This window comes from Theropithecus gelada, chromosome 7b (genome assembly GCF_003255815.1).
Source record: "Theropithecus gelada isolate Dixy chromosome 7b, Tgel_1.0, whole genome shotgun sequence".
NCBI lineage: Eukaryota > Metazoa > Chordata > Mammalia > Primates > Cercopithecidae > Theropithecus > Theropithecus gelada.
This window is the reverse complement of record NC_037675.1, coordinates 17,770,388-17,793,567: the sequence shown is the minus strand read 5'-3', so window position 1 is coordinate 17,793,567 and position 23,180 is coordinate 17,770,388. Positions and strand designations below refer to the sequence as shown.

Here is a 23,180-nt window from a genome sequence, read left to right as displayed (position 1 = left end):
TAGTAGTATGCTTTTCTCGATTTTCTGTTACGGAGTCATGTAGCCTTGTAACTTAAATGACCCTTTAGTTGCAGTCCTTGCTGCACTGTCTCCATTAATGAATAGGAGGTGTTCCATCGGTACCTTCATCATCTGAAATTCCTCAATAGAAGCTATGATGCAATTCTGGGACCTTAGGCAGGAGGTTAAGGGAGGAAGGGAGATACCACTAATCTACTTCTGCAGGATGCTGCTATGAAAATGGCCCTCAGTAACAACTGCACATTTTCACAGATCCCCCTAAAACAGAAAATATTCTTCCTGAGTTTGGGTATTGAATTACTGTGGGTTTTTAAATGACAGTATACTGAGTCACCCAACCCTGATGCCATAGCTGCCACTGAGCCACCCCTCTGTCCACACTGGGAAGGGTGTTAGCTCAAAGGCACCACAGCTAGGAAGATGGCTAACTGATAGCACCTATCCCAGCTTTCTTGGCTCCTGGGCTCCTTAGACTGCTAGCTTTCAAACCTCAAAGTCATATCAAAAAGAATTCTGAAAGTTTGCATCAAATGCTTAAGATTGTCTCTTAACTACCCCAGCTTTCCGAATGAGTCCTAAGAGTAAGCAGCAAATAGTGAACAGCCGTCTTTCTCCTATTGAAGGCTGGACTGTAATTTCGAGGGTTTTTAACACCACATACCCAGTGGGACTTCCCTAGCCGAGGTTTTTAATAACTGATGAGCCACTGGAACCCTAGGGTCCAACTGTGTCTTAAGGAGTCTAGACTCCATATAAGAATTTCCCCAGCTTACGTGTTTGTCCTATTTAATCATTCACTCACTTAACAACTACTGCATCTGCTTGTGTGCCAGGGGTTGTGCAAGGCCCTGGAACACAGTGGTGAGCAAGACAAACATGGCCCCATTTAGGGACAGCCTGCAGGCTGGTATAAAAGCAGACATTCCCTTTTGTCTTCCTGCAAGGGAAAGAAAAGCTCCCTGGTTGGTATTTAAGGAACAATAGAAACACAAGTGACTTCTCACAACCCTGCATATAAAATCAAAGAGAATGTAAGGAATGGCTCCTAAAATTCATCTGGACACTCAGGAGTTCAGTTTATTGTTCACTTTAAAGAAAAGTGAGAAACACCCCTTATTGGCTCATTTCAAGGAGGAGCATATCTGCCTCTCAGAAGAATCTGGGGAGCACAGAGTACCTTTACTTATAGTGGAGAATGTTCTACTGTCAAGGTTTGGCGAGTTCTTTACTTAGCTCAGCGACATGTTTACAATGCCTGGCTCCAGTAGGTTCAATTAACATTTATTGACTTCCTCTCTGTCAATGCCTATGTTTTTAACAAAAGAATCAAAACACCTACTTCACACAAAAATGCTTAAGTAAATTTAGCTAAGAACAGCTGAATGTTGAAAAATTCAGTTTATGTTTCTTAGATAAATACGTAACTATATAAAACATTTTCTAGAAGAAGTCCATAATGGGTTATTTTGCTGTTTTAAAAAGCTATCTTTGGAAGAGTAGTTTAGTTAATGGATGACCATTTTTTCCAGCCTTGGTGCCTGACCTTACACTGTAATCACACAAGGGATTAGTGAGGGGCTGAGGATCTGTTTGTCTCCTAGTTGACACCCCTTTGCATCTCTTTTCACTTCAGCTGGAATTTTGGGCAAATCTCCTTAGTAAGGATAAGTAACCTTAGGGAAAAAAAATATATTAATACCAGGAAGAGTTGAGTTTTGACAAAGGTCTAGGGGTAGGGTAAGGATGGGGCTCCTCTCTTCAGGGCTTGATTACTGGAAAGGATCTCTTGACCCAACCACAATCTTCTCTCAACTCCACTCTCTCTACGAACATAGTAGTGAAAATGATCAGCACAAAGGTTTGTAACAAGTGGGGATGGTTAGTAGACCCACTGATAATTTGAATAAGCACTGTCAGTTGCCTTCTCATTCTTCCCAGGGATTTGTGCATATTCAGCGAACAGTGTATTTCTATCCCTAGAGAATGAGGGGCCAAGGAGAAGCAGCTTCAATCACCAAAGGGGTAGGATGGAAATTCCTCTCAAATACTAGATTTTGAAGGCAATCTGTTAAGGCAGAGTGAACTGAGACCTCAGACTGTCTCAACTAATTGTTACAGTGTCAGTAACTCTAATGCCACAGTGAATGAATTAACGACAAGCAGTGACAACATCACCTCTCAAAATGAGCTGCATCAGAGGCATTCATAAATATATAAACACAGGGAAGATTGGGTGGCTCTAAAAATAGCCCTGATCTTTTACACTGAGTGAAGGTATTTCTGGGCAAAATAAAATCTATTCTGGGTAAGAAGTGTTAACGCTAGAGAGAGGAGCCTCTCACTGATGGGCGACAGTGGGGGGAAGCATCTTGCCTCTCTTGCTCTGTGGCCCTTTCTGAGCGCCACCTCCTCTGCCAGGCCCAGTGTGCCCAGGCTTCCAATAGCTGTAACCCAAGCAGGGTGCTGGAAGGGTTTTCATCAGGTACCATGGGTATCAAAAACATGTCCCCATCCCCTCCCCTCAAAGCAACGGAGCTTAGTCAAAATTCCTACATTTCTAGGGTCACAACAACCTAAAGCATTAAAGCAACGTTAGCTCAACCCCATGGAATGAGCAGCTCAGCCCACTGCCTAGGCCAGGCCAAGGTCCCTGTGCAGATTTAGAAAGTCAAGGGCTTGTTGGACAGAGGGACAGGGATCCTTGCCTTTGTAGAATTTGAATTATGCATTAAATAAAAGAACAAGCAGCGTTTACTACTTCTTGATACTGTATATTTCTTAGTCAACTGACTAAGAAATAGTGAATATTTTCTGTTATTTAAAAAATCCTGTCATATTCTCATATGATAGTTACTTTTTTCAAAGGACAACCACATTCTCAGATTTGAAAAACACATTCTCAATTCCTCAGACTGAAACATTCAGACAGTTTTTATAGTTTCCACAGCTTATAAAGACAAAGGCATTTGGCTGCTTGCATTTTAATTTTCTTGAAGACCTAAAAATGGTTGGCAGATCAGAATGAATAAACAGCCTTCAGTAGTAAGTCCCCAAACCCTCACACTTTTTTTTACTCAAGCTATTACCATGTAGCACAATTCATCCAATTTTTAAAAAATATATTATGAAATATTTCAGTTATGCAGAAAAGTATGGATAACATAATAAAGACCTTTGAACTCACTATTCAATATAAGAAATAAAACATGACCCATCCAGTTGAAGTCCCCTGTACCCCATCCCCAGATAGCTACTTTTTTTAATTTGGTATCATTCCCATGCTCTTATTTTACTATAGTTTTGTTTTGCATGTTTTAAAACTTCATATAAATTATAATATATATCATGTGCATTCATCTGTAGTTTTCTTTTTCCCCTTGACTTTGTAATCATGAGATTCATGTATGTGGTTATATATACACATACATATATCAAACATTTATATATCACATACATATATAATATATACATATCACAATTTACATATTCATTACTAAATATTGCTAAATTGTTTTACAAAGGGACTATAACAGTTTGAATACCCACTATCAATATGTAAAAGAATTCTTGTTGCTTTGTATCTTTAACAAAGCTTGGTAGTTTTTGCAGGCTGATGGGTGAAATGGTACCTACCTTATTGAAGTTGTAGTTTGTATTTCTGGTTATTAATGAGATTAAGCATGTTTATTTCATCAGATTTCAACTCTTTGAATAATCTGTTTATATCTTTTGACTGTTATTCTATTGCGAGGTTTTGGTTTGGTTTGGTATTTCTCATTACCTTATAGGAATTCTTCATGTATTCCGAATGTTAAACCTTCCTCATTTCTGTACACTGCAAGAATCTTTTCTCAGCATGGTTTGTCTTTCTACTTTGCTTATGGTGAATTTTGGTGCACAAATATTTTAGGTTTTCATATAGTTACACTTTATCAGTCTTTCACTTTTGCTTTGTCCAGATCTTGTCTAAGAAATACTTCCCTACCTCAAGATCATAAAGATATTTTCCGGTCGGGCATGGTGACTTACTCCTATAATCCCAGCACTTTGGGAGGCCAAGGCAGGTGGATCACCTGCAGTCAGGAGTTTGAGACCAGCCTGGCCAACATAGTGAAACTTCATGGGGAACATCACACACCAGGGCCTGTCGTGGGGTTGGGGGAAGCGGGAGGGATAGCATTAGGAGATATACCTAATGTAAATGACGAGTTAATGGGTGCAGCACACCAACGTGGCACATGGATACATATGTAACAAACCTGCACGTTGTGCACATGTACCCTAGAACTTAAAGTATAATTTAAAAAATAAGAATTATAAAAAAAGAATTAGGAAAATAAAAAAATAAAAATGCAAAAATTAGCCAACTGTGGTGGCGGGTGCCTGTAATCTCAGCTACTCGGGAGGCTGAGGCAGGAAAATCACATGAACCTGGGAGGTGGAGGTTTCAGTGGGCCAAGATCGCCCCACTGCACTCCAGCCTGGGCGACAGAGTGAGACTCCGTAAAAAAAAATCCAATATTTTCATCTAAAAGCTCCAAGTTTTGCATTTCACATTTAGTCCTTTAAATCTTTCTTGAGCTTAATTTTTGTGTTTGATTTGGGGTAGTGATCCATTTTCTTCTGTTTGGAAAACCAGCGGTCCCAGTACCATTTATTGACTAGCCCACCTCTTCCTCACCCACCCTGCAAGGTCAGTTCTGTCATCTGTCAAGGCTTGGGCTCTCTGCCCTGTCCACTGGTCTTTTTGTCTACCCTGGCTAACGTGCTGTCTTACTTTATTAAAAAAATAAAAAATAAAAGGGTCTTGGCATCCAGTAAAGCAAGTTCCTGCACCTCATTCTTTCTCAAAATGATTCTGGCCATTTTTGGCACAGCTTTAATCTTTCTCCTCTCCTCGATTTGCCCTAGCCTAGGACGAGCAATCAAATGGCAAGACTTAAAGTAAGCAGAAGAGAGAAATCAAGCCAAAGCCAGCCCTGGATAATCCATAAGCTGAATATTTGACTCCTAATAACTAAGACATTGCTGTGTAGTAAAGAGTATAGAAAGCCCATGTATTAATAAAAGTAAAGTATGTGTTTACACAAATCTATTTTTTTTTTTTTGAATCTTTTCCAGGCTATAGCAAGGGCCACATTTAAAAATAGAAGCTGGAGCCCATGCTCTGGTCAGTACCAAGGTTCTTGCCTTTATTTTTAAAAATACTACTTTTAAATATATTTTTTGCATACAGATAAGTCACAGAGTTTTGTGAAATAGTGCTAAAACTGTTCATTTTTGCCTAGATCCCTCAGAACATCCAAATCAAAGGTCAGTCACTAGGAGAAACCCCAAGAACGTGGTAATTCCATCACAGCAGGGTCTAAGAATGAAGTGATCTTTCTCTCATTCAAGGGAGACCTTATTTTCCTGCTCTCAGCGACATTTCCGTAGCCTTATGATAGCTGCTTGGTGTTCTACAGTGTCTCCAGATCCAGACCCTCTTATACGGACCACAGGACAAAAGGACTCTGGCCACCCAGCAGGCCATGGGCATCTTCTCCACGTGAGTTGGCTTCCCTCACACTTTCTCTGAGTATCTCATTCCCTTTCCATTCAGAAGCTCAAGAGGAAGCTGGTTCTAGAAGGTTCTCTGGAACCTTCTCTGGAATGTTTTACTGACTTCCCATAACTTCCATAAAGGACAAGTTCCTTTGAAACCCAAGTTGTAAAAGAAATTCCTTGCCCAGATATTTTTTTAAAAATTCATCCTTTAAGTCAGAAATATATGCTGGATGTTGTCTTCCTGCAGACCAGCCCCTGCAGGCTAAGGCACCCGCTGCAGGGGGAGGGCCCCAGGAATTCCTGTGGCCTCCTGCAGCCCTGCTTCTGGCTTCCCTCTGCCCTCGGATGCCTGTCAGGACTGCAGCTGGAGAGTTCACTGACTTGACCTGAAAAGCTGGCCCACCACGTCCTTTCTCAACCCCTGAGCAGAGGCCCAGCACTCTGCTGTGGAGGGCCCACCTCACAAATCCTGATTCACAGGGAGCAGCCCCAGGGCTGCCTGAGTCTGTGCTCAGGGAAACAGGGCCACAGCCTGGAGCAGAGAAAACCTGGCCAGGAGGGAAGGCGAGCCAGGGCGGCCTCCAGCACAACCCTGACCATCCTCCTCACCCATGTCCTGCTCACCAAGACAGCTAAGGGTTGAGTGCCTCAGCTCAGTGGGGATGGTCACAGGTGATTTTAAAAGATGGGCGGGGCCGGGCGAGGTGACTCATGCCTATAATCCCAGCACCTTGGGAGGCCGAGGCGGTGGATCACTTGAGACCAGGAGTTTGAGACCAGACTGGCCAACACGGCGAAACCCTGTCTCTACTAAAAATACAAAAATTAGCTGGGTGTGGTGGCATGTGCCTATAATCCCAGCTACTCAGGAAGTTGAGAGGCACAAGAATTGCTTGAACCTGAGAGGCGGAAGTTGCAGGGAGCTGAGATTGGGCCACTGCACTCCAGCCTGGGTGACAGAGTGATACTCTGTTTGAAAACAAAAATTAATAAAAAATAGAAGATGGAAGGAAAACATCTCGTTTTATGCTCTGTGCTACAATTCTCCTCTCATTTATAGCCCCTCCCGAGGCTTCTCATGAATAGGTCTGGGCACCGGCTGGGCAGCAAAGGCTGGATGGGAACGGTGTGGGGGCTGGATGGGAACGGTGTGGGGGCTGAGGGGCACCACAATCACCCCAACTTCTGCTTGTCTGCAGGGCCCCCAAGGTTGCTGCGAAGCCAAGGCAGGCATCGAAAGCCAAAGTGGCCTTCTGCACCAGCATCCCTCAGGACACCATGCTGGCGAAGGCCCGGCCCGGCACAACAGCAGACTGACGCCCCCACCCTGAAAAAGCCTGGGACATTCCTGGGCACTGTCATTTAGGATGCTGTATAAATCTGTCTCCACCTAGAAAATGGAATTCAACAGTCAGGATACAGATTTCCAAGGCCAACTGTTGGCCCCAACATGCAACAGTGAGACCGTAAGCCTCCCATTGGCCATTTTGACAGTGGATGCCCTTCAGGGTGATATATGCTATAAAGCAGTTTTCTTTCTATCACCTAAGTGGTTTTTCTTGCTAACAAAGAATTTTTACCCATCAGCACTACTGTGGCTGAAAAACTTCTCTTCAAAAGTTTGGTGCACCCTGTGCAGGAGTCAGCCCGACATCTGCTTGTACACACAGCTCCTTGCATAGGTCTGGAATCAGATCTGGAACAGTGAAATTCAAGAAGGAAGCCCTTTCTTAGAGGAGGCTAATAGGGATTGAGAATAACATCAGAAGAAAACGCTAATAAAGGGAAACCTGAACGCGCTGGTGTCAGCATGTGTCTTCAAAGTGCAGCCTGCCTCAGAGTTCCTCGAAGCCTAAAAAGGGGTTTGGGAAAGAGCCCAGTAGGAGGGGCAGGAGGCCAACACACCTGACTTGGCCTGGGGTCCACGGGGGAAGGTATAAGGGAGTGAAAAGAAAGGCTAGCAGGAGGCTGCCAGGGGAGGACCGCAGACTCCCTGCTGCTTCGCATCCCTCCTGTGGCCTCCACTGCAGGCAGGACAAACCTGGACGCCACCTGGAGCTGCTTCCTGAGTTGGCACACTATCGTGTACGCAGCAGTCTTCAGCCTCCCGGAAGGAGGCCCTAGTCGTGTGAGGATGGCAAAGTCGAACAGGAAGCTTTCAGCGCCTTTCTCCACGATGTCAACAAGAAGATCCAGTGCCAGATCGAGGTGGACAGAACACACAGGGGTAGGGGTGCAGGTGTAGGCAGTGCCGTCCCTTCCCCTCCCTCCCCTATGGCCACGAGGCTGCAGGCCAGTGCTAAGATGACAGCAGACTGCAGCACAGGGCCCTCCCCTCCAGCCCCCAGTGGGACATCCGAACCACCCTGGGGCCATTTGTGCAGGGCACCACCTCCAGTATTGATGGGGAAAAGAAACTTAATAGAGCCATGACAGGGTGGAGAGAAGCAGGGTCCACTGTCTTCCTCAGGAGCGTGACAGCTGACCCAGCAGACCATGCTTGCTGGTACACACTGGTCCCACACCCAGGCCTGTCGGACATCAGCAGTGTGCTAAAAAGGTGTAAGATGTGGTCATTACTCACCGTGTCTCCTATCTAGTTGACATGGGTGGAGTCTGCTAAGGGGTGAATGTTCATATGCTCCCAATCCACACTGAAGCCCTAATCCCCAAAGGGATGGTACTAGAGGGTGGGGCCTTGGAGAGGTGATTAGGTTATGAGGGTGGAGCCCTGATAAATGGGATTAGTGCTTTATAAGAAGAGACACCAGAGAGATGATCTCTCTTTCCACCATGTGAGGACACACTGAGAAGGCAGCCATCTGCAGGCCAGGAAGAGAGCCCTCACCAGGAAGTGAATCTGTTGGCACCTTGAGACTTCCCAGCTTCCAGAACTGTAAGAAATAAATGTTTGTTGTTTAAGCCTTTCAGGCTATGGCTTTCTGTTACAGCAGCCTGAACTGAGAGTCCATGCTGAGTTTTTTAAATAAATGTGAATTATGATATTACTTCTTCCTTTCTGTATTTCTTGAAGGGTATCTTGGAATCACAGAAACTAAAACACATTTTTAAAATTTAGCGCCCCCATTCCCCCCCCCCCCCCCCCCAGGAAACAATGAATTTGGGAATGTTCCCTCCAATGTCTCCCATCTGGCAATTCTGTTGACTTCAACAAAAAAGGAAGACTACAGCTACTTGTGTTTTTCTATTTTTGGTAAAGGGCTACAAGGTTACAAACAGGTAAAGATATCTAGCTATTCCTTTGTCTCAAACTACCTCAATTTTTTCAAGCCCCTAAGAAATGGCCATGGCCATTTCTTAGTCCTGGTATGCCCTGGTATGCCCAGGACAGTCCTGGTTTTAGCACTCAAAGTCCCACATCCCAAGAAACCTCTCCATCCCAAATGGGATGGCTGGTGGTACCCTACTGCCACTAATCATTCAGGCTGTGATGATGACATTTTTACCACAAATTGTCCAGTGTGTATCTGAATACAAGCCAGTTGGCTTATGCTCTATCTGCCGTGCTTTCTAGCTCTGTGCTCCCAATATTGAGTTCTGATTCGGGGGAGGAATTAGAAAACTGGAACTTTTCATATATATTCTGCCCAGTAATTCTCTGCTACACTAAAAACATGCATGTAAACACGTAGATTCTTTATTTAGAGTTTAAAGGAAACATCAAAATCTACTGAAAATATTCATTCTCTTTAAGAACAATGTGGGTTTTTTCCTCAGATTTTTATTTTTGCACATTCTTGTGACATTTCCCATTGTAGGGAACAGGAGTTTAGCAAAATCAGCTTCTTAGATGATGCCATTCTAAATATACATCTTAAACAAACAACATCAAAACAACCAGTGGGAAACTGAAAAACACTCAGTGAGTACTGTTTTGTCTAAATAACAATAAATACAAAAAGACTGGTTGTGTTCCGGCCCCACCCAACCACGAAGTTGATTTCTCTTGTGTCCAGAGTGACTGGTTTTAAAGGACATGGAGCTTTGGGGTGACCTGTCACAATGTCAAGGGCACAGTCCTGGGTGATTCACAGATTTAGCAACCAACAATAGCTCATGATTCCATACTTATAAATACTTCTGGCAGAATACTTCTTGAAGTTATGTGTTCCAAACTTGCAGATGACAATTAAGATTCACGATATTTCACAAAGTAAATAGAAGTGGGTTATAACATTAATTACGTGTTCACATCAGCTTCCATTTACAAGTCATGAGCCCAGACACTGACATCAAACTGAGCCCACTTAGACTCCTCACCACCAGTCTGTCTTGTCATCAGACAGGAGGCTGTCACCTTGACCAAATTCTCACCGATCAATTATCTATCCAAAAACCATTACTTGTTACAGTTAAAACAAAATCAGCACATCTTTGACTGTATTAGAAACGACAAAACCTTACAAAGCAGTCACCGCCATACCAGTCTGACAATCACTAGTTCATTTGGCAGATGGACAACAAAGGTTTAAACTTGCAATTCAAATCAACTTTCTTTCCATACTCTGATTCTTGGTGTTTTTAAAATATCATCTTAAAAGCTGTGCTGCATTTCTCCTCCACTTATCAATGAAGAAAATGCACTCTCCGGAAACTACCTGGGGTAGCCACTACTAGGACCTGGGGAGACGTGCACCCTGGGGGGTCTGAGGGCCTCCAGGTGAATCTGAGAGGGAAGACCCTCCAGTGCCTTCACTGTAGCCTGCCTGAGGGTGGTGCTACCTCAGACTGTTACTCCTCAGTGCACTACAGTCAGTGCTATGATACTGTGTTACAGGAAGTACGGTTGAGACAGCATTATGTGAAAGAAGCTAGCCTGGACTAAAAAAATGCTGTGCTGCTAGCAAAACTCTTTTTATATGATGCCACACTTTACAGATGGAAACTTTAAAACAATACCCAAGTGTAAAATAAAACGAATCCAATGAAGCATGCTCATCCCAGTATCTTAAACTTGGTGGTGCCTATCTACAGGTCCACACTCTGCGGCCCATGAGCATGGGGGCCTTTCTCATCCTCCAGGCCCATCCTGGGTATCTCAGTGCTGGGCTGCAGGAGAGAGATCCAGTTCCTTCCCCCAAAACATCCTTCTATTTAATAGCTTGTTGCCCTGGACGAAACACCCCAACTGCAATGACTTCTGTTGAAAGTGCAAAAAAAGCTTCCATGAGGTGGGTTCATGGTTGTTACTGTATTCATCTTTCACCCTTGAGCTCAGAAAGACCTGCATCCCATGAATGAAGGGTTGGGAAAGGCATCTTTAGGAGGCATGGTCTACTGTGTGTTTCCAATTTTCCTGTACACAGCCAGCTTGCCAGTCCAGCTGTAGTCTGAGCATCGGCATTCTCTTCATTGTCTTCAAGGTCTACCTCCCACCAGTGAAATTAAATGTTTGAGTGCTAAGGGCTAAGGTACAGAGAAGCTCAAGTCTGCACAGTCTGATAGGAACTGGCCACTCCAGAACTTAGGCTATACCAAAAAAAAGGTATTCACACTGTATGCTACTTAATGACCTAGTGCCAAAAAAAATTGAAATGGTACTGTAAGTGATTCCCAATAATCATCTACCCTACCAGTGCCGGGGAACCTGTGCAAATAGAATGTGAAATATCACAACAGACTACAGCTGTCCTCTCCATAAATACTATATTTTTTAAAGTTCTGTACATAGAAAGCAATTCATTCAAGTCTTAACATGAATTTAACTCTATATGGCCAGTAAATTTTTCCTAAAGATGAAATCATTTAGCAATTTTAACATGAACAGTCTGCCTATTTCCTATTTCTTTTTGAAAAGACTTTTTAGAAAGAGTCTAAATTGTATTTATTTTCCCCCTAAAATGTTAGTTTGTTATTTCATATTAGCACATGCAAGCAAAATTGACTCTTAAATATATTACTTTAATCTGGTTAATGTTTTGACATCTATAATTAATTGTAGTTTCAAACAGATGCAAGCCATGTCTGTGACCAGGTGCAAAACACAGAAATCATCTCCAGAAGTGGAGACAAGACTCCAGGAAAAAACGTGTTTTGTAAAAGTCCCAACTCAAAAATAAAATTGCAGTGCCTTTTAAGGCACGGATTAACTGGAAACCTTTACGGAGTAACTATAAAGGAAATTGACACTGCCTGGAGTACTCTTTAAGAAAGTAAAAAAGGGGAGATTTTCATAGACTCCCTCCGCCTCTTAAAGTTAAGGCCTTTGGATGTTGGCATGTCGCCAACAGGATGCCATTAAGACAAAATGTTTCTGCTTATTAAAACCAATGCCCATCATTCTCCTCCTCCTCATTGTCTAGATAGAGGAGGGCAACTTTCTTTTCATCTGAAATCACTGACCTTTGGTCTACCATTCTCTGGAGCTGCACCTTCTTATCAAACATGGCCTGCTCCTTGCCCTGTTCTCCATGGGCCTGGTCTCCTTCCCCAGCAGAGGCCTTAAAGCTCATGCCAACTGCCTGGTCATTCCTACTGTCCGCGTCTGTCCAGGTACCACGGTCAGACACACCACGATCTCCCGCTTCCTGTGTCCGGCTGCGGATCGCCTCTACGTTACTCACATCCATCTGAAAGGTAAACGAAGTTTCTTTGGGCCCTGGTGTAATGTGTCTTAGCATTCTGCTGCTGTCTGCTAACTTGCCTAGCTCAGGGGAGTCCGCTGAACCAGCAAGCACAAATGTTCTGGACACGGGTCCATGGACGACGACGTGTTCAGAGGTTTCCATTTCTGTAGGACCTAGTCGAATGTGCCTAAAGGATCTGCTAACACCCGATGTCATTTCTGCCCCTGACGTGTCCCCTGCACTGTCCTCCTGAGGAGATTCAGAAACGACACTTTGGAAGGTGCTCTTTTCAGTCATAATGGTTTGCCTACCTAAGGTGTGACTATGAGTGGCCTGGTGCACATCTGCTGCGCCTTCTCCGTGCACAATGCTCTCTGAGTCACCAGACTCCCCTGATTGGGGAACCAGCCCATGGTAAACTATCTGCTGGGTGGTCTGATGCCTCTGAGGCCCGATGCTGATGTGCCTGATGGATGTGCTGCTCCCTGGCAACCCTTCTATGTGTACAGAATCTCCTCTGACACCCAACTCCACCTCGTCTGAAAGTGGAGCAGTGAACTGGATTTGCCCACTGAACCCTTCTTTAGGGCCTAACTGGAGTTGCCTGACAGAAGTCTGGGTACCCACTGACTCTTCTTTTGTGAAATAATCACCAACCTTCCCTGCAGCAGAAATGGGGCCCTGAAAAATAATCTCCTTTTCAGCATGAAATTGTCTGGAGCCAAATGTGCTGTGCCTCCCCAGTCCGTCCGTATCTGCAGAAGACTCTGCCGGGCCAGGTTCTGGTGAGCCTCCCGCCTCCGGACAGGCAGGGGCAGGGCCTAGGAAGATGACTTCTCTGGACGGTGGACTTGGACCGGGACCCAGCGTGACATGCCTCGGAGACTGGCTGGCTCCGGTCGGGCTCGCTGCCTGACTTAGGTCGCCTCCCCCACTTACCTCCACCACTTCTGCAGCGGGTCCTTCATAGGACATTCGCTCAGTCCTCCAGACTTCAGAGGGGCCGAGTTTTATGTGCCTTGCAGCCTGGCTCACGTCCTCCAGCACCTGTGACTGGGCAAAGCCTGTGGGGCTGCTGACCTCCACAGTGGCCGACACTGGGCCCTGGCGAGCGTGCTGCCCCGAGCTGTGAGGGGCCCCACCAGCATCCTCACTCTCGCCTGCAGGGATGTACAGCTCCCGGGTGGCCCAACGCCTGAAGCGAGCGCCAGCAGCCGGGGCCTCCGCTCCATCTTCCTCATCTGGGCTGCCAGGCGCTGGGCTGCGTTGCTTGCTCAGGCTCTCCCGAACCACCGACTCCACAGCTTTCTCCATTTCACTGGCCTCATCTCTGCTCAGCTCCTCCAGGTCTAACCGATCGGCATCCACAGTTTGTGAGACGTTGACTTCAGCAACCAGGGTCACGGAACCGCCACCAGCACCCTGGACCTTCTTGACGTCCACGGAAATGCTCCCCGGCCCGCCCTGCCCCTCTCTGGTGAGGGCAGACAGCTCTTCCCTCATGCGCTCGGGAAGGGTTTCCTCCAGCTGCCCGATCACCTCCACCAGCTGCTGCCGGGGCTCCTTGGAGGAGATACCCTTCATGGAGGTATGGAATTCAGGGGGTATTTTAATTTCTTTTTCAATGACTGTGGGTTCGGCATGAAATTCACCACTTCTAGCTTGTTCTTTCCAGTGAGTGGAACCCAGGTCCCCCTCCAGAGAGGACGCTGGGATCTCTGAAGGCTTCACAACCTTCTCACCCACTGCACCATCCTTCTGTGTCCTCCTTCCAGTCCCCTGCACAATTTCATCCTGCCAAGAGTACCTGATGGTGGATTCCTCCTCGATGTGGATCTGCCCATACACCGAGCCGTCATCTCTGTCGTGCCCCCCAGGGTATTCATCTGGAGTTGACACAAAATAACTCTGCTCGCTCTCTGAATCACCTGCCTCTGTCACTTCTTCAACGTGAGTCGTGTTCTCCTGGGGCTGCTTGGTCCTTTGATGCTGATTAACTGAGAATGTGACATCACTTTCTCCATAACCTTCCTCTTCCTTAACCAACCCCCAGGAGCCTGGGGACACATCTTCGACCTCCTCCACTTTGAATGGGACAGAAAACTCCTCTGGTTTCCCCTCACTGACGTAGCTCACAGGCTCCTCGACGATCTCCACGTTGACGACCTTGGCTCTCCCCTCCCTCCCTTTCAGGCCAAGGTTGATGACGTCTCCTATCATCTGCTCGGCTGACCTGCCTTTCAGCCCCACTTCCTTAATATCCTTGCTTAAAAGGTAGTCCAGGCCAGCTTCATCAGAAATATCAACATCCTCAGTCAGTTTCGACTCCACAACTATTTCAGTCTTTGTTTTCCTTTCCCCAGGAAGCTCTTTCCTGTCCACATAAGTGACTTTTGTGTCTGGAAAAGAATCAGCAGATGCTTCCGTCTCTGGAGACTGAGTGAACTGCTTCAGGATACTGGTAACGATGTTTTCTGCTACGGTTTCTGTCATGGAATCGCCTTGCAGAGAACCAGTGGCATCTCTGGTGCCCAACGTGAACTGCAGCGCTCTTGCTTCTGCCTCTCTACCTGTCCCGCCACCAGCATCCTTCACAGGCATCTGCAAACCTTTCGGCGACACCTCTGCTCTTCTGTCCTGGGATACTTCGAGACTAATCGGGATCTCTCTCTCTCGCACGCTCTTCTCCTTCGGTGAGTCCTTCTCCTTGGCCTTCTCCCTCATCTGCTGGCTTTCTCTCTGTCTCGCTTCTTTATCTAACTTTGTCAGTTCTTCCCATCTTAGGTTTCTCTCCTCGGAAGCCTTCTCTTTAGAATCGAACATTTTCTCTTCTGGCTTTGTTCGGATGGTTTCCGGTCTGTTTCTTTCTTGCTCCCTTGTGGCTTTCACTTCTGTTTTCTTTCCCAGAATGACGGTCCTCTCATTTGACCGTGTGCTTTCCGAAGCACCTGCCGCCACATTGTCTCGGCGGTCCCGGTACGACTCGCGGGCAACTGTGGAATCTTCAGCTCTGTAAACGGGGACCTCCCTTGTATCTCCAGCTTTTGGTCTGTCAGGGAATGTTTTCACTTGAGCCTCAGTATTTCTTAAAAGGCCATAGGTTGGAGAGAAAGTTCTGACATTAGTTGAACTGTTGACGGTTTTTCCGTATGAGTTTTCCTGCTGGGTAGTGGCCGAGGAAGAATATCCCGAGCCCAAGAAGCCTCTTCTGGCATCACCTCCAACAGATGTGCCCGTCTGATATCCACGGTGTGCTGACAGGTTAGAATACAGTGCCGAGCCGTGATTTAAACTCGCCAAAGGTGCTTTCTGCCTTGAAAACAGATTTCTTTCATTTTCCCTCTGTAACAGTGAGTCGGTATAGTGATAGGATTTGTTTCTGAATTCTGTAGAAATTGAACAAACAGTTCATTAAAATGGCAGGCATCATTACCCTTTTCCATCTAAAGTATTGTTGCAAGTCAAATCCCATCCCATCATAATAAATATATACTGTTACCACAGAAAGCTCATTATAAAAATAAGTTACATTCGGTGCCCAAATTATTTTTTGGCAGTTTACAAAATCCTGTTACAATAAAAGGCAGCACACTACAAATACTTCAGCCTAACGCATTTCTCCAGTTACTGATGTTAAAATACTCACTCATCTTAACATTAATCCTAAAGCACAATGCATATCCCAAGGAGGTCAGAGGTGCAGTTTTTTTAGGCTGAAATTTCACAATCTTATATTTTGAAATCATTAATTTCTGCTTTTTGAGGTAAGTTTAATTTACTTACTTTAGCAGAGAAGGGCTCTAAAATTAAAAGTATATCATGATTAAACACCAAATAGCACTATCCTCCACTATTTAATATACTCTTATTTTTCACTGATTTCCATATTGGGCCAAGTATTAAAGAACTTAACTTTTTTAAGCTTTCTGATCTTTTATTTTTACACTTAACAACCTTCTTATCTGATAAGGAGCCAGTGCAGAAACATCCCAGTCTGTCTTACTGTCACGATCCTGAACTTGGGAGGCAGTCGTCAGGGCTTCCAGCTTTGCTCCAGGCTGTTTGCAGACAGTGCTACCCTTTGGGGTGTCCAAACCCCAGCAGGGTAAACTGCTCTTTAGGAATGGCAGCTGGTGGTTAGAACATAGGCAGGAGCACCATCCACCCCGAGAGTGCCCCCGGTGTCTACCCACACCCCAGCTGGCTCAGCGGGGACAAGGCCTTCTCTCCCCCTTATGGCAGCCAAGGCCAGAGGCCTCCTTTGGACAGATCCCAAGATACAGGAAAGAGACCAGGCCAGGACATTTTCTACAAGACTCCTCTTTTCAGGTCAACGGATCCTACTGATCCAACTGAGAAGTCCCAGAAGATGAAACCCCAAGAAACAGTGCAGGAACCATCTCATTTATGATGAAGATTCAACAAGAAATATGGAATATTACAGACTGGGTTTAGGTCTATCAGCTAGTGGGCAAGTGGCCAACATTATGCAACGTTACAAAAGAAACACAAGCACACTAATAAGTACTGATAAATTCACTACCTAGGAACTTATCTGTACATTTATTCAACAGAACTATCTAGAAGCTCAAAGTCCAATAAAAAAATTCCCAACTAGTAATTTTTATTCTAAAGCTTTTGGCATAATATGTAATTTCCAGAATAAATTTAGTTTACAAATATTAAGTCTCTATTTCCTTCAAGAAGTCTGAAAAATGAATGAATGAATGAATGAATAAATGAATGAATGAATGAAGCAAGTTAACAGCAACAGCCATTAGCCCCTCCATGTGCTCTCCCTCGACTCCAAATCACAACTGGGAAAATTTGAGCAAGGCCCTGGCTTACTTAGACTGTTGGTCTTCCTCGGAGCTCCTGGGCCTGTCCCTTCCTTCTCCCCTCTCTTTAGGTTACATGATAGATGTCCAAACTTAGGTATCAACGGGTTAAAAATGTAGGTAACTAAGTAAATCTTGAAATCTGGGGAGTTAATTCTTGTTTTAGAGATGTCATATGTTAACTGATGCCAGGCAGGCTGACCAATGCCTACCCTTCCATGAACACCTTTGCTTTTTTCAAACTTCCTCTCAAAATTAGAAAGAAAATTTGCTGCATGTTATCTAAGACCAGATCCCTTCCAGTTATAGATGATTAGAATCCAAATATTATTCTCAACCCAGTGACGTGTCAAATCCATGAGGTGCCTAAAAGAAACAAGGAAGACTAAAACCATGCTGCCTAAGGTGTGAACTCAACATTCTATACGTAATTTAATCGACCCTTGCTTAGCCAGAGCTCTTTAAGATTCTATAGGGCTTTAAAAGGTTAAAAAACAAGTTATCCCTCAGTTTCTTAGGATCTTTCTAATGAACATTAATTATCTTATGTCAGTTCTGCAGCCATAGGAAGGAAGGGCCCTGTCCTGAGGCTCTTGGCCTGAATAAGATAGTCTTCAAGGCACCAAGACACATTTTCCTGAGCTGCCCACACCAACCTAGGGTGGTGGAAACAATGTAACCACTCCCATATCTCTCTCCTGTTAGGGCAGCAGGTTCCAGAGTACTGCCTGCCTGCCCTCCAAGGCCATACCTCCCTCTACAGGTGTAACCACCATAACCCCTTGGTCTGGAAATGGAAGGAGTGTCTCTTCTAGGGGTGTGAAACACAAGTCCGTGTGCATTCCGCCTCGCCCTCACACTGCCCAGTGCCATCAGCCCCTTCCGCTCCTGCATCCTGTCAAGAGAGGACCAAGTTTATCAAGCACCTTCCCAAACATTCTCCTTCACATAACTGAAATTATGTCACACTAAACTAAAATCTATTTGGTACTTAAATGAGAGATGAACTCCTGTTATCTAAACACCGTATCTAACCCGTTCTTCCAGATGATGGTGCTTTACTATCTAGCCACAGAATAGACAGTTCAGATGCTTAAAGCTAAGTTAAATCATTAGCTTTTATTTACCTGATGGCATGTTTTCAATGTGCTCAGTCCAGACCACTATCTCTGGATTACTTTCTCCTTCCAATAAGGCCCTGTAAAAATAATTTTAAAACATAATTCATTAGGAAATGAAAGAGTAAGAAGTGCCTCTAATAAAATGTATTATGTGGTATGTGCCAATGACCATAGTGTCACATGTTTTAGGACTTCTACCTGAAGAGGCGGCTTGGGCAGGGCTGCACCATAGGGCTTGCAAGCCCACCCACCAGCCTCAGCAGACCTGGGCCAGGCCGCCTGCTCTGCTCACCGCCCACATCCCTGGCGCCCAGCATGGCGCTCAACCCCTACTAGCCCAATGAACAAAATGACCAGGCTAGGGCTTCAACAGTACTGGCGAGCCAAGCCCTTCTAGAAAGCTTTCTCAGTCCAGGGTGAAGAGGAGCAGGAGCATGGGGGCACTGGAGAAATGTGGGCCCCAGGCATGGCCTGTCACCCCAGGCTAGAGGGCCCCAGAGCAGCTACACCCCCCACTGGGGTCTTCCTGGAGTCACAGCTTGGGGGGCAGCTTGCAGAGGGCTGACCAGGAGCACAGCAGGGACTGACACTTGTAAGGCAGCCAAACTGCATCTCCGGTTTCAAACTGCCTTCCAGGGGGTCATCCTGGAGATGACAAAAAGCAGCAGAAGGCAGGCAGATGGAAAAGGCAGTGCTAAAGCGCCCCGTCACCAGCACCCTCCCAATGCCAGTCCCAGGGGCCTCACTTCATCCAAACTGGCATCCTGTTATCTCCTTTAATAAAATGGTGAGAAGTGCCCAATGAGGTGATTTTTTTTTTACTACGTCTGCTCCAAAGTTCTAACATGATAGAGGTTTCATCAGGTTGTTCATGTCTACGGCTTCAGATCCCAGAGCTGAGGAGAGAGTGGTCCCAGCAGCCCCAGCCTGCTGGTGAGGGGCTTAGCCCGGGATGCCTGTCAGCCAGTCACTCACGAAGACCCCCTGGGCTGCTGGCGGCTCTGGGTGTAACAGTTTCTCAGTTGCTAGAGCAACATGTGAAGTCACTAACTCCAAGAAATATCCGGCATACGGCAAACGGCATCCAGGACCAGAGCCCACTGAGAAAAGCCCATCTTATGGCTGAGAGCTGGGCAGAAAAATGGAGCAGGACGCCACCCCCAAGCGGGGACTTGGCAGCTTGGACAAACTGCACCGAGTTGTATATCCCTCTAGTTAAACATGGTGAGCCCCATGAACATGAGAACCCTGTGGGCAGCTGGAATAAAGCAAGGAAGGCATGAGGCGCTCTCCCGAAGGTACACACGGCGGGCCCTCCCCGGAGCAGTGACTGCAGAGTGCTGGTGTGTGGATGGGGGATGGGCAGGAGCCTGAGGCCGGAGCCCCAGCCCTTGGCTCAGGGCAGAAGCCAGGAAACAGGACACCAACCCATGAATCCCACACCCCCATGACCAAGCATTTTAGGTTCCAGGAACGCAAACAGCTTTCACTGCTGAGAAAGTTCTGAGGTCTATATAATCAGAGGAACATTCAGGATAAAGCTAGGCTCCAAGGGTCTGCACCCCAGGATGACAGCAGCAGAAGGGGTGGCGTCCTACAGCAGAGGAGCTAGAGTAGGGTGTGGGGAGAAAGACTAGGTTCCAGTTCAGATCCTCCCGGCCTGGCTTAGCTGCCAACCTTGGGTACCACGGGGCCTCTCCCTTGAGCTGCCCAAGTTAGAACGGAAGGTATGTTGCTGTCCAGGGAAAAATATGTCTTCCCCACCCCTCCAAGGGGAATGGTTCTGCTCCTCTTCCAGGAGAATTCCAAAGCATCACCAAACCTTCCTAGAGTTCAAGACTCTGAGGTACAAGAGACAGGCACCAGCCCAGCGTGGGGCTTCTGGCCTGGTTCAGGAGACAAGATACAGCCCCACGGCCTCCCCTTTCTAGGCCTGTACAATCCCTGGCCGACACTGAGCACCATGCATTGTGGTCACTCTCATGTCTGTACTTACAGTCGGAGCCACCCCCAACCCAGGGCCTGTGGCCGCATCCTCGCTCTATAGGTGAGAAGACCGGGGCACAGAGATAGCGTCTTGGTCAAGGGCACACAGCTCACCAATAAAGAGAAAAATGCAAACCCAGGCAGCCTGAGCTCTCAGCCCCCTCCCCTGTGATATCACTAAGCCTCCCAGTGAGGCTAGAGACCATGGTATTGCATACAAATTTCAGAGAGCATAAATCCTGCAGATAGACCCTCCGGGTCATACTAATGAAAGTAAATTCTCTTTGTGATTTCATCCAATATGGCCCTGCAGAGCTCTCCTATGAGAGTAAGAAGCTCCTGCTAGAGAAGGAGCTGTCCCTCATCTGTGTCCTCTCAATGGCTGGATCCTAGCAGGCAGGGACACATGTCACCTTTACTCTCTGTGAGCACCCGGCTGGGCATTGGCCATTGAGTTCATGCTTAGGGTGGCAGACCCAGCCCAATGGCAGCCACCAGCCTTCCGCACAGCCCCAGGACTACACGGCGAAGTCACCAACAAGACTCTGAGGAGAAGCCAGAAACTACGATTTCCTCTAAAGCTCTGCGAGGGACATTTTTAAGGAAAAGGTTTGTACCACTTTAAGAAATGGGTAGACTGTTCTCTGAGGCTGCAATCAAACCTGGTTATTTTGAGAGCGGTTGGAGGAAATCTGCCCCCAAGCCTCAGGGACTGTGAGAAATGCCAATCCCCTGAGTCATGGGCTATTGTGGGCATTTCACATAGCACCACAGGTTGGTGGCCCTTTAGGCAGGAAAATAAGCCAAAGTGCAAGAAAACCCACGTCCCTGGCCTCATTAAGGAGCCCAAGACAAATCCACAGCGCAGAAGCCGGCTGTAATGTGGCCTCTGGCCAGGTGCCAGGCCCTAATGAGCCACCCGGTGTCCTGAGCAAGCCCCAAGGCAAGGCTCTCCGTCTGGGATAGATTATCCTAATGGAATTTCTGAACAATCTGCCGTGATTCAGCACTGCGGGCACAAGGCCACCGCTCTGTGCAGCCCCATAAATGAGGCACTGTCAGGATGTTCCCAGAAGCCAGGCCTGTGCGGGAGCCTGCTAGGGCCAGGGCCTGGGCCTGTGGGTGGTTCACATGGTGCTTCCTAGCAAACAGCAGGTGGAGAAGTACATAGAAGAAAGGGAGGCCTCAGAGCTGGAGGAGCTGCAGAACCGCCTCCCTTGGCTCCTCACTGTGCCAAAGGGAGCCAAGCTCCACACAGAGTGGAGGCACCGCCTGGGTCACCCCAGATGCGGACCCGTGGCTGGTCAGTCACCGGGAAGACCAGGGAGCAGAAGGGAGGGAGCAGCGGGGAGTTCCATTCCCATGACCAGCAATGCCACCTGAATGGGAAAGGTGACACGACCACCGGCTTCATAGGACGGATAACAGGAGGTAAGGTGACAGTGCTGGGCCATTTCCGGGCATCCCTTCTGGGGTCAGTATTCAATCACATCCCAGAGCCATCTCTAGGTCAATACTAGAGACTGAAAAAAAAAATCAGATAATCAACAGAGACAAACGTTACTTATTAAACAGAGAGGAAACGCAGGACACAGCTCTGGAGTCAGGATGTCTGGATTCAAATCTGGGGCCTGCCGCTTCCTAGTTCTGTGACCTGGCAGGCCGCTCAAACCCACTGTGACTCAGTTTCCCCATTTCTGAAATGGAGAGAACTCACAGGTTTGCAGTAGGAACTAATCCAGAAGCAGGAAGTTCTCAGAACCATGGCTGTCACAGAATAAGAGCTCACCAAACATCAGCGATCACGTCATCACCACCTCCTCTACATCCTCCAAAGAAAACTGATTTCTAGCTAACTAAAATGAGTCCACAAGGGAAGAGATTGTGGATCACCTGTATTTTATGGTTAACTGAATGTTAACTCATTTATTTGGCCAGCAACCAAAGGTACTGGTCGATCCTTTCAATTATATATTTGATTTATTTATTTATTTACAGGATCTTGCTCTGTCACCCAGGCTGGAGTGCAGTGGTGCCATCTCAGCTCACTGCAACCTCTGCCTCCCAGACATAGGTGATCCTCCCACCTCAGCCTCCCAAGGGGCTGGGACTACAGGCACGTGCCACCACACCCAGCTGGTTGTTTTTGTATTATTTGTAGAGATGGGGTTTCACCATGTTGCCCAGGCTGGTCTCCAACTCCTGGGCTCAAGTGATCCACCCACCTCAGCCTCCCAAAGTGCTAGGATTACAGGCACGAGCCACCATGCCCAACCCTATTCTTAAAACTACAAGATTTTATTCACTTCAAGTATTTTATCTAGCAATCAGATAAGTCTCAGTGTTCACACATTTTTATAAGTCTTCCCAAAAAAGGTGGGATCTAACTTAAAAAAAAACAAAATAAACTTCTGCGAAACCTTGAGGAAACCCCTAAGAAACATTTTCCTTTGAATAGACATGTGAAAAGGTACAGGTGGCCTAAAAATAATGGAGCAATCAGAAGTGTCACTAGAATGATGAGATGTAAACATCAGGAGTCCTCTGTGTTGCTACATTAGCAGTCTACATCGAGACCAGAGACCACATCATATTTTTCTCCATTAAAACATGCTGTTTCTGCCAACTGGGATTAGAAAGAAGAAACAGGAAGCTTCCCATGCCCTTCCTGGCACACACAACATATTTTTTGATGTTGTTTCTAACCTAACCTTTTAAAAGGACTTTTGCCTTAAAGATCCCAGGCAGTAAATAAATCTCTGCATTACATTTTCCTATCTGCCGACGGAAGGCTTCCTTTGGGATTTTTCTACTGAAAAATCATTTTGACCCAGCTTTCCATTTTTTCTTTCAGGTGAAATTTAGAACAATTATCATATCTTTCATCTCCCAAAAGATAGAACACAAAAGCCTCTTTTTGGATTCGTACAGAGACCGCATTGTCTGTCTTCCAGACCAGAAACCTAGGATTGGCCTCATGTCATGCACACTGTTCCTGCATCCTTCTGTTCTGTGGTTTCTGCACTGTCCACTCCTGGGTATTCTTGCATTTGTTGTTTCAATATTGAGTATCTTTTTTG

General features: G+C 46.3%; 2 protein-coding genes across 5 annotated transcripts in view; one reads left to right on the top strand and one right to left on the bottom strand.

The window, feature by feature from the left end:
- The window catches only part of TTC23 (tetratricopeptide repeat domain 23), a 116,532-nt gene extending 107,956 nt beyond the window's left edge, over nucleotides 1-8,576 (top strand). For all 3 annotated transcript variants that reach the window (XM_025392971.1, XM_025392973.1, XM_025392972.1), the window contains 2 exons: nucleotides 5,487-5,569; nucleotides 6,768-8,576. In XM_025392971.1, coding sequence (XP_025248756.1) covers nucleotides 5,487-5,569; nucleotides 6,768-6,885 — 201 coding nt within the window. In that variant the 3' untranslated portion in view covers nucleotides 6,886-8,576. The remainder of the gene's footprint in view (nucleotides 1-5,486; nucleotides 5,570-6,767) is intronic.
- A 714-nt stretch (nucleotides 8,577-9,290) lies between these two features.
- SYNM (synemin) overlaps nucleotides 9,291-23,180 on the bottom strand; it is a 30,701-nt gene continuing 16,811 nt past the window's right edge. Inside the window, exons 3-5 of one of the 2 annotated variants that reach the window (XM_025392255.1) lie at nucleotides 18,121-18,191; nucleotides 13,095-15,541; nucleotides 9,291-12,158 (exon numbers count right to left, since the gene is read on the bottom strand). In XM_025392255.1, coding sequence (XP_025248040.1) covers nucleotides 11,850-12,158; nucleotides 13,095-15,541; nucleotides 18,121-18,191 — 2,827 coding nt within the window. In that variant the 3' untranslated portion in view covers nucleotides 9,291-11,849. Of the gene's footprint in view, nucleotides 15,542-18,120; nucleotides 18,192-23,180 lie in introns of both variants that reach the window. The other variant, XM_025392254.1, reaches the window with a different exon arrangement.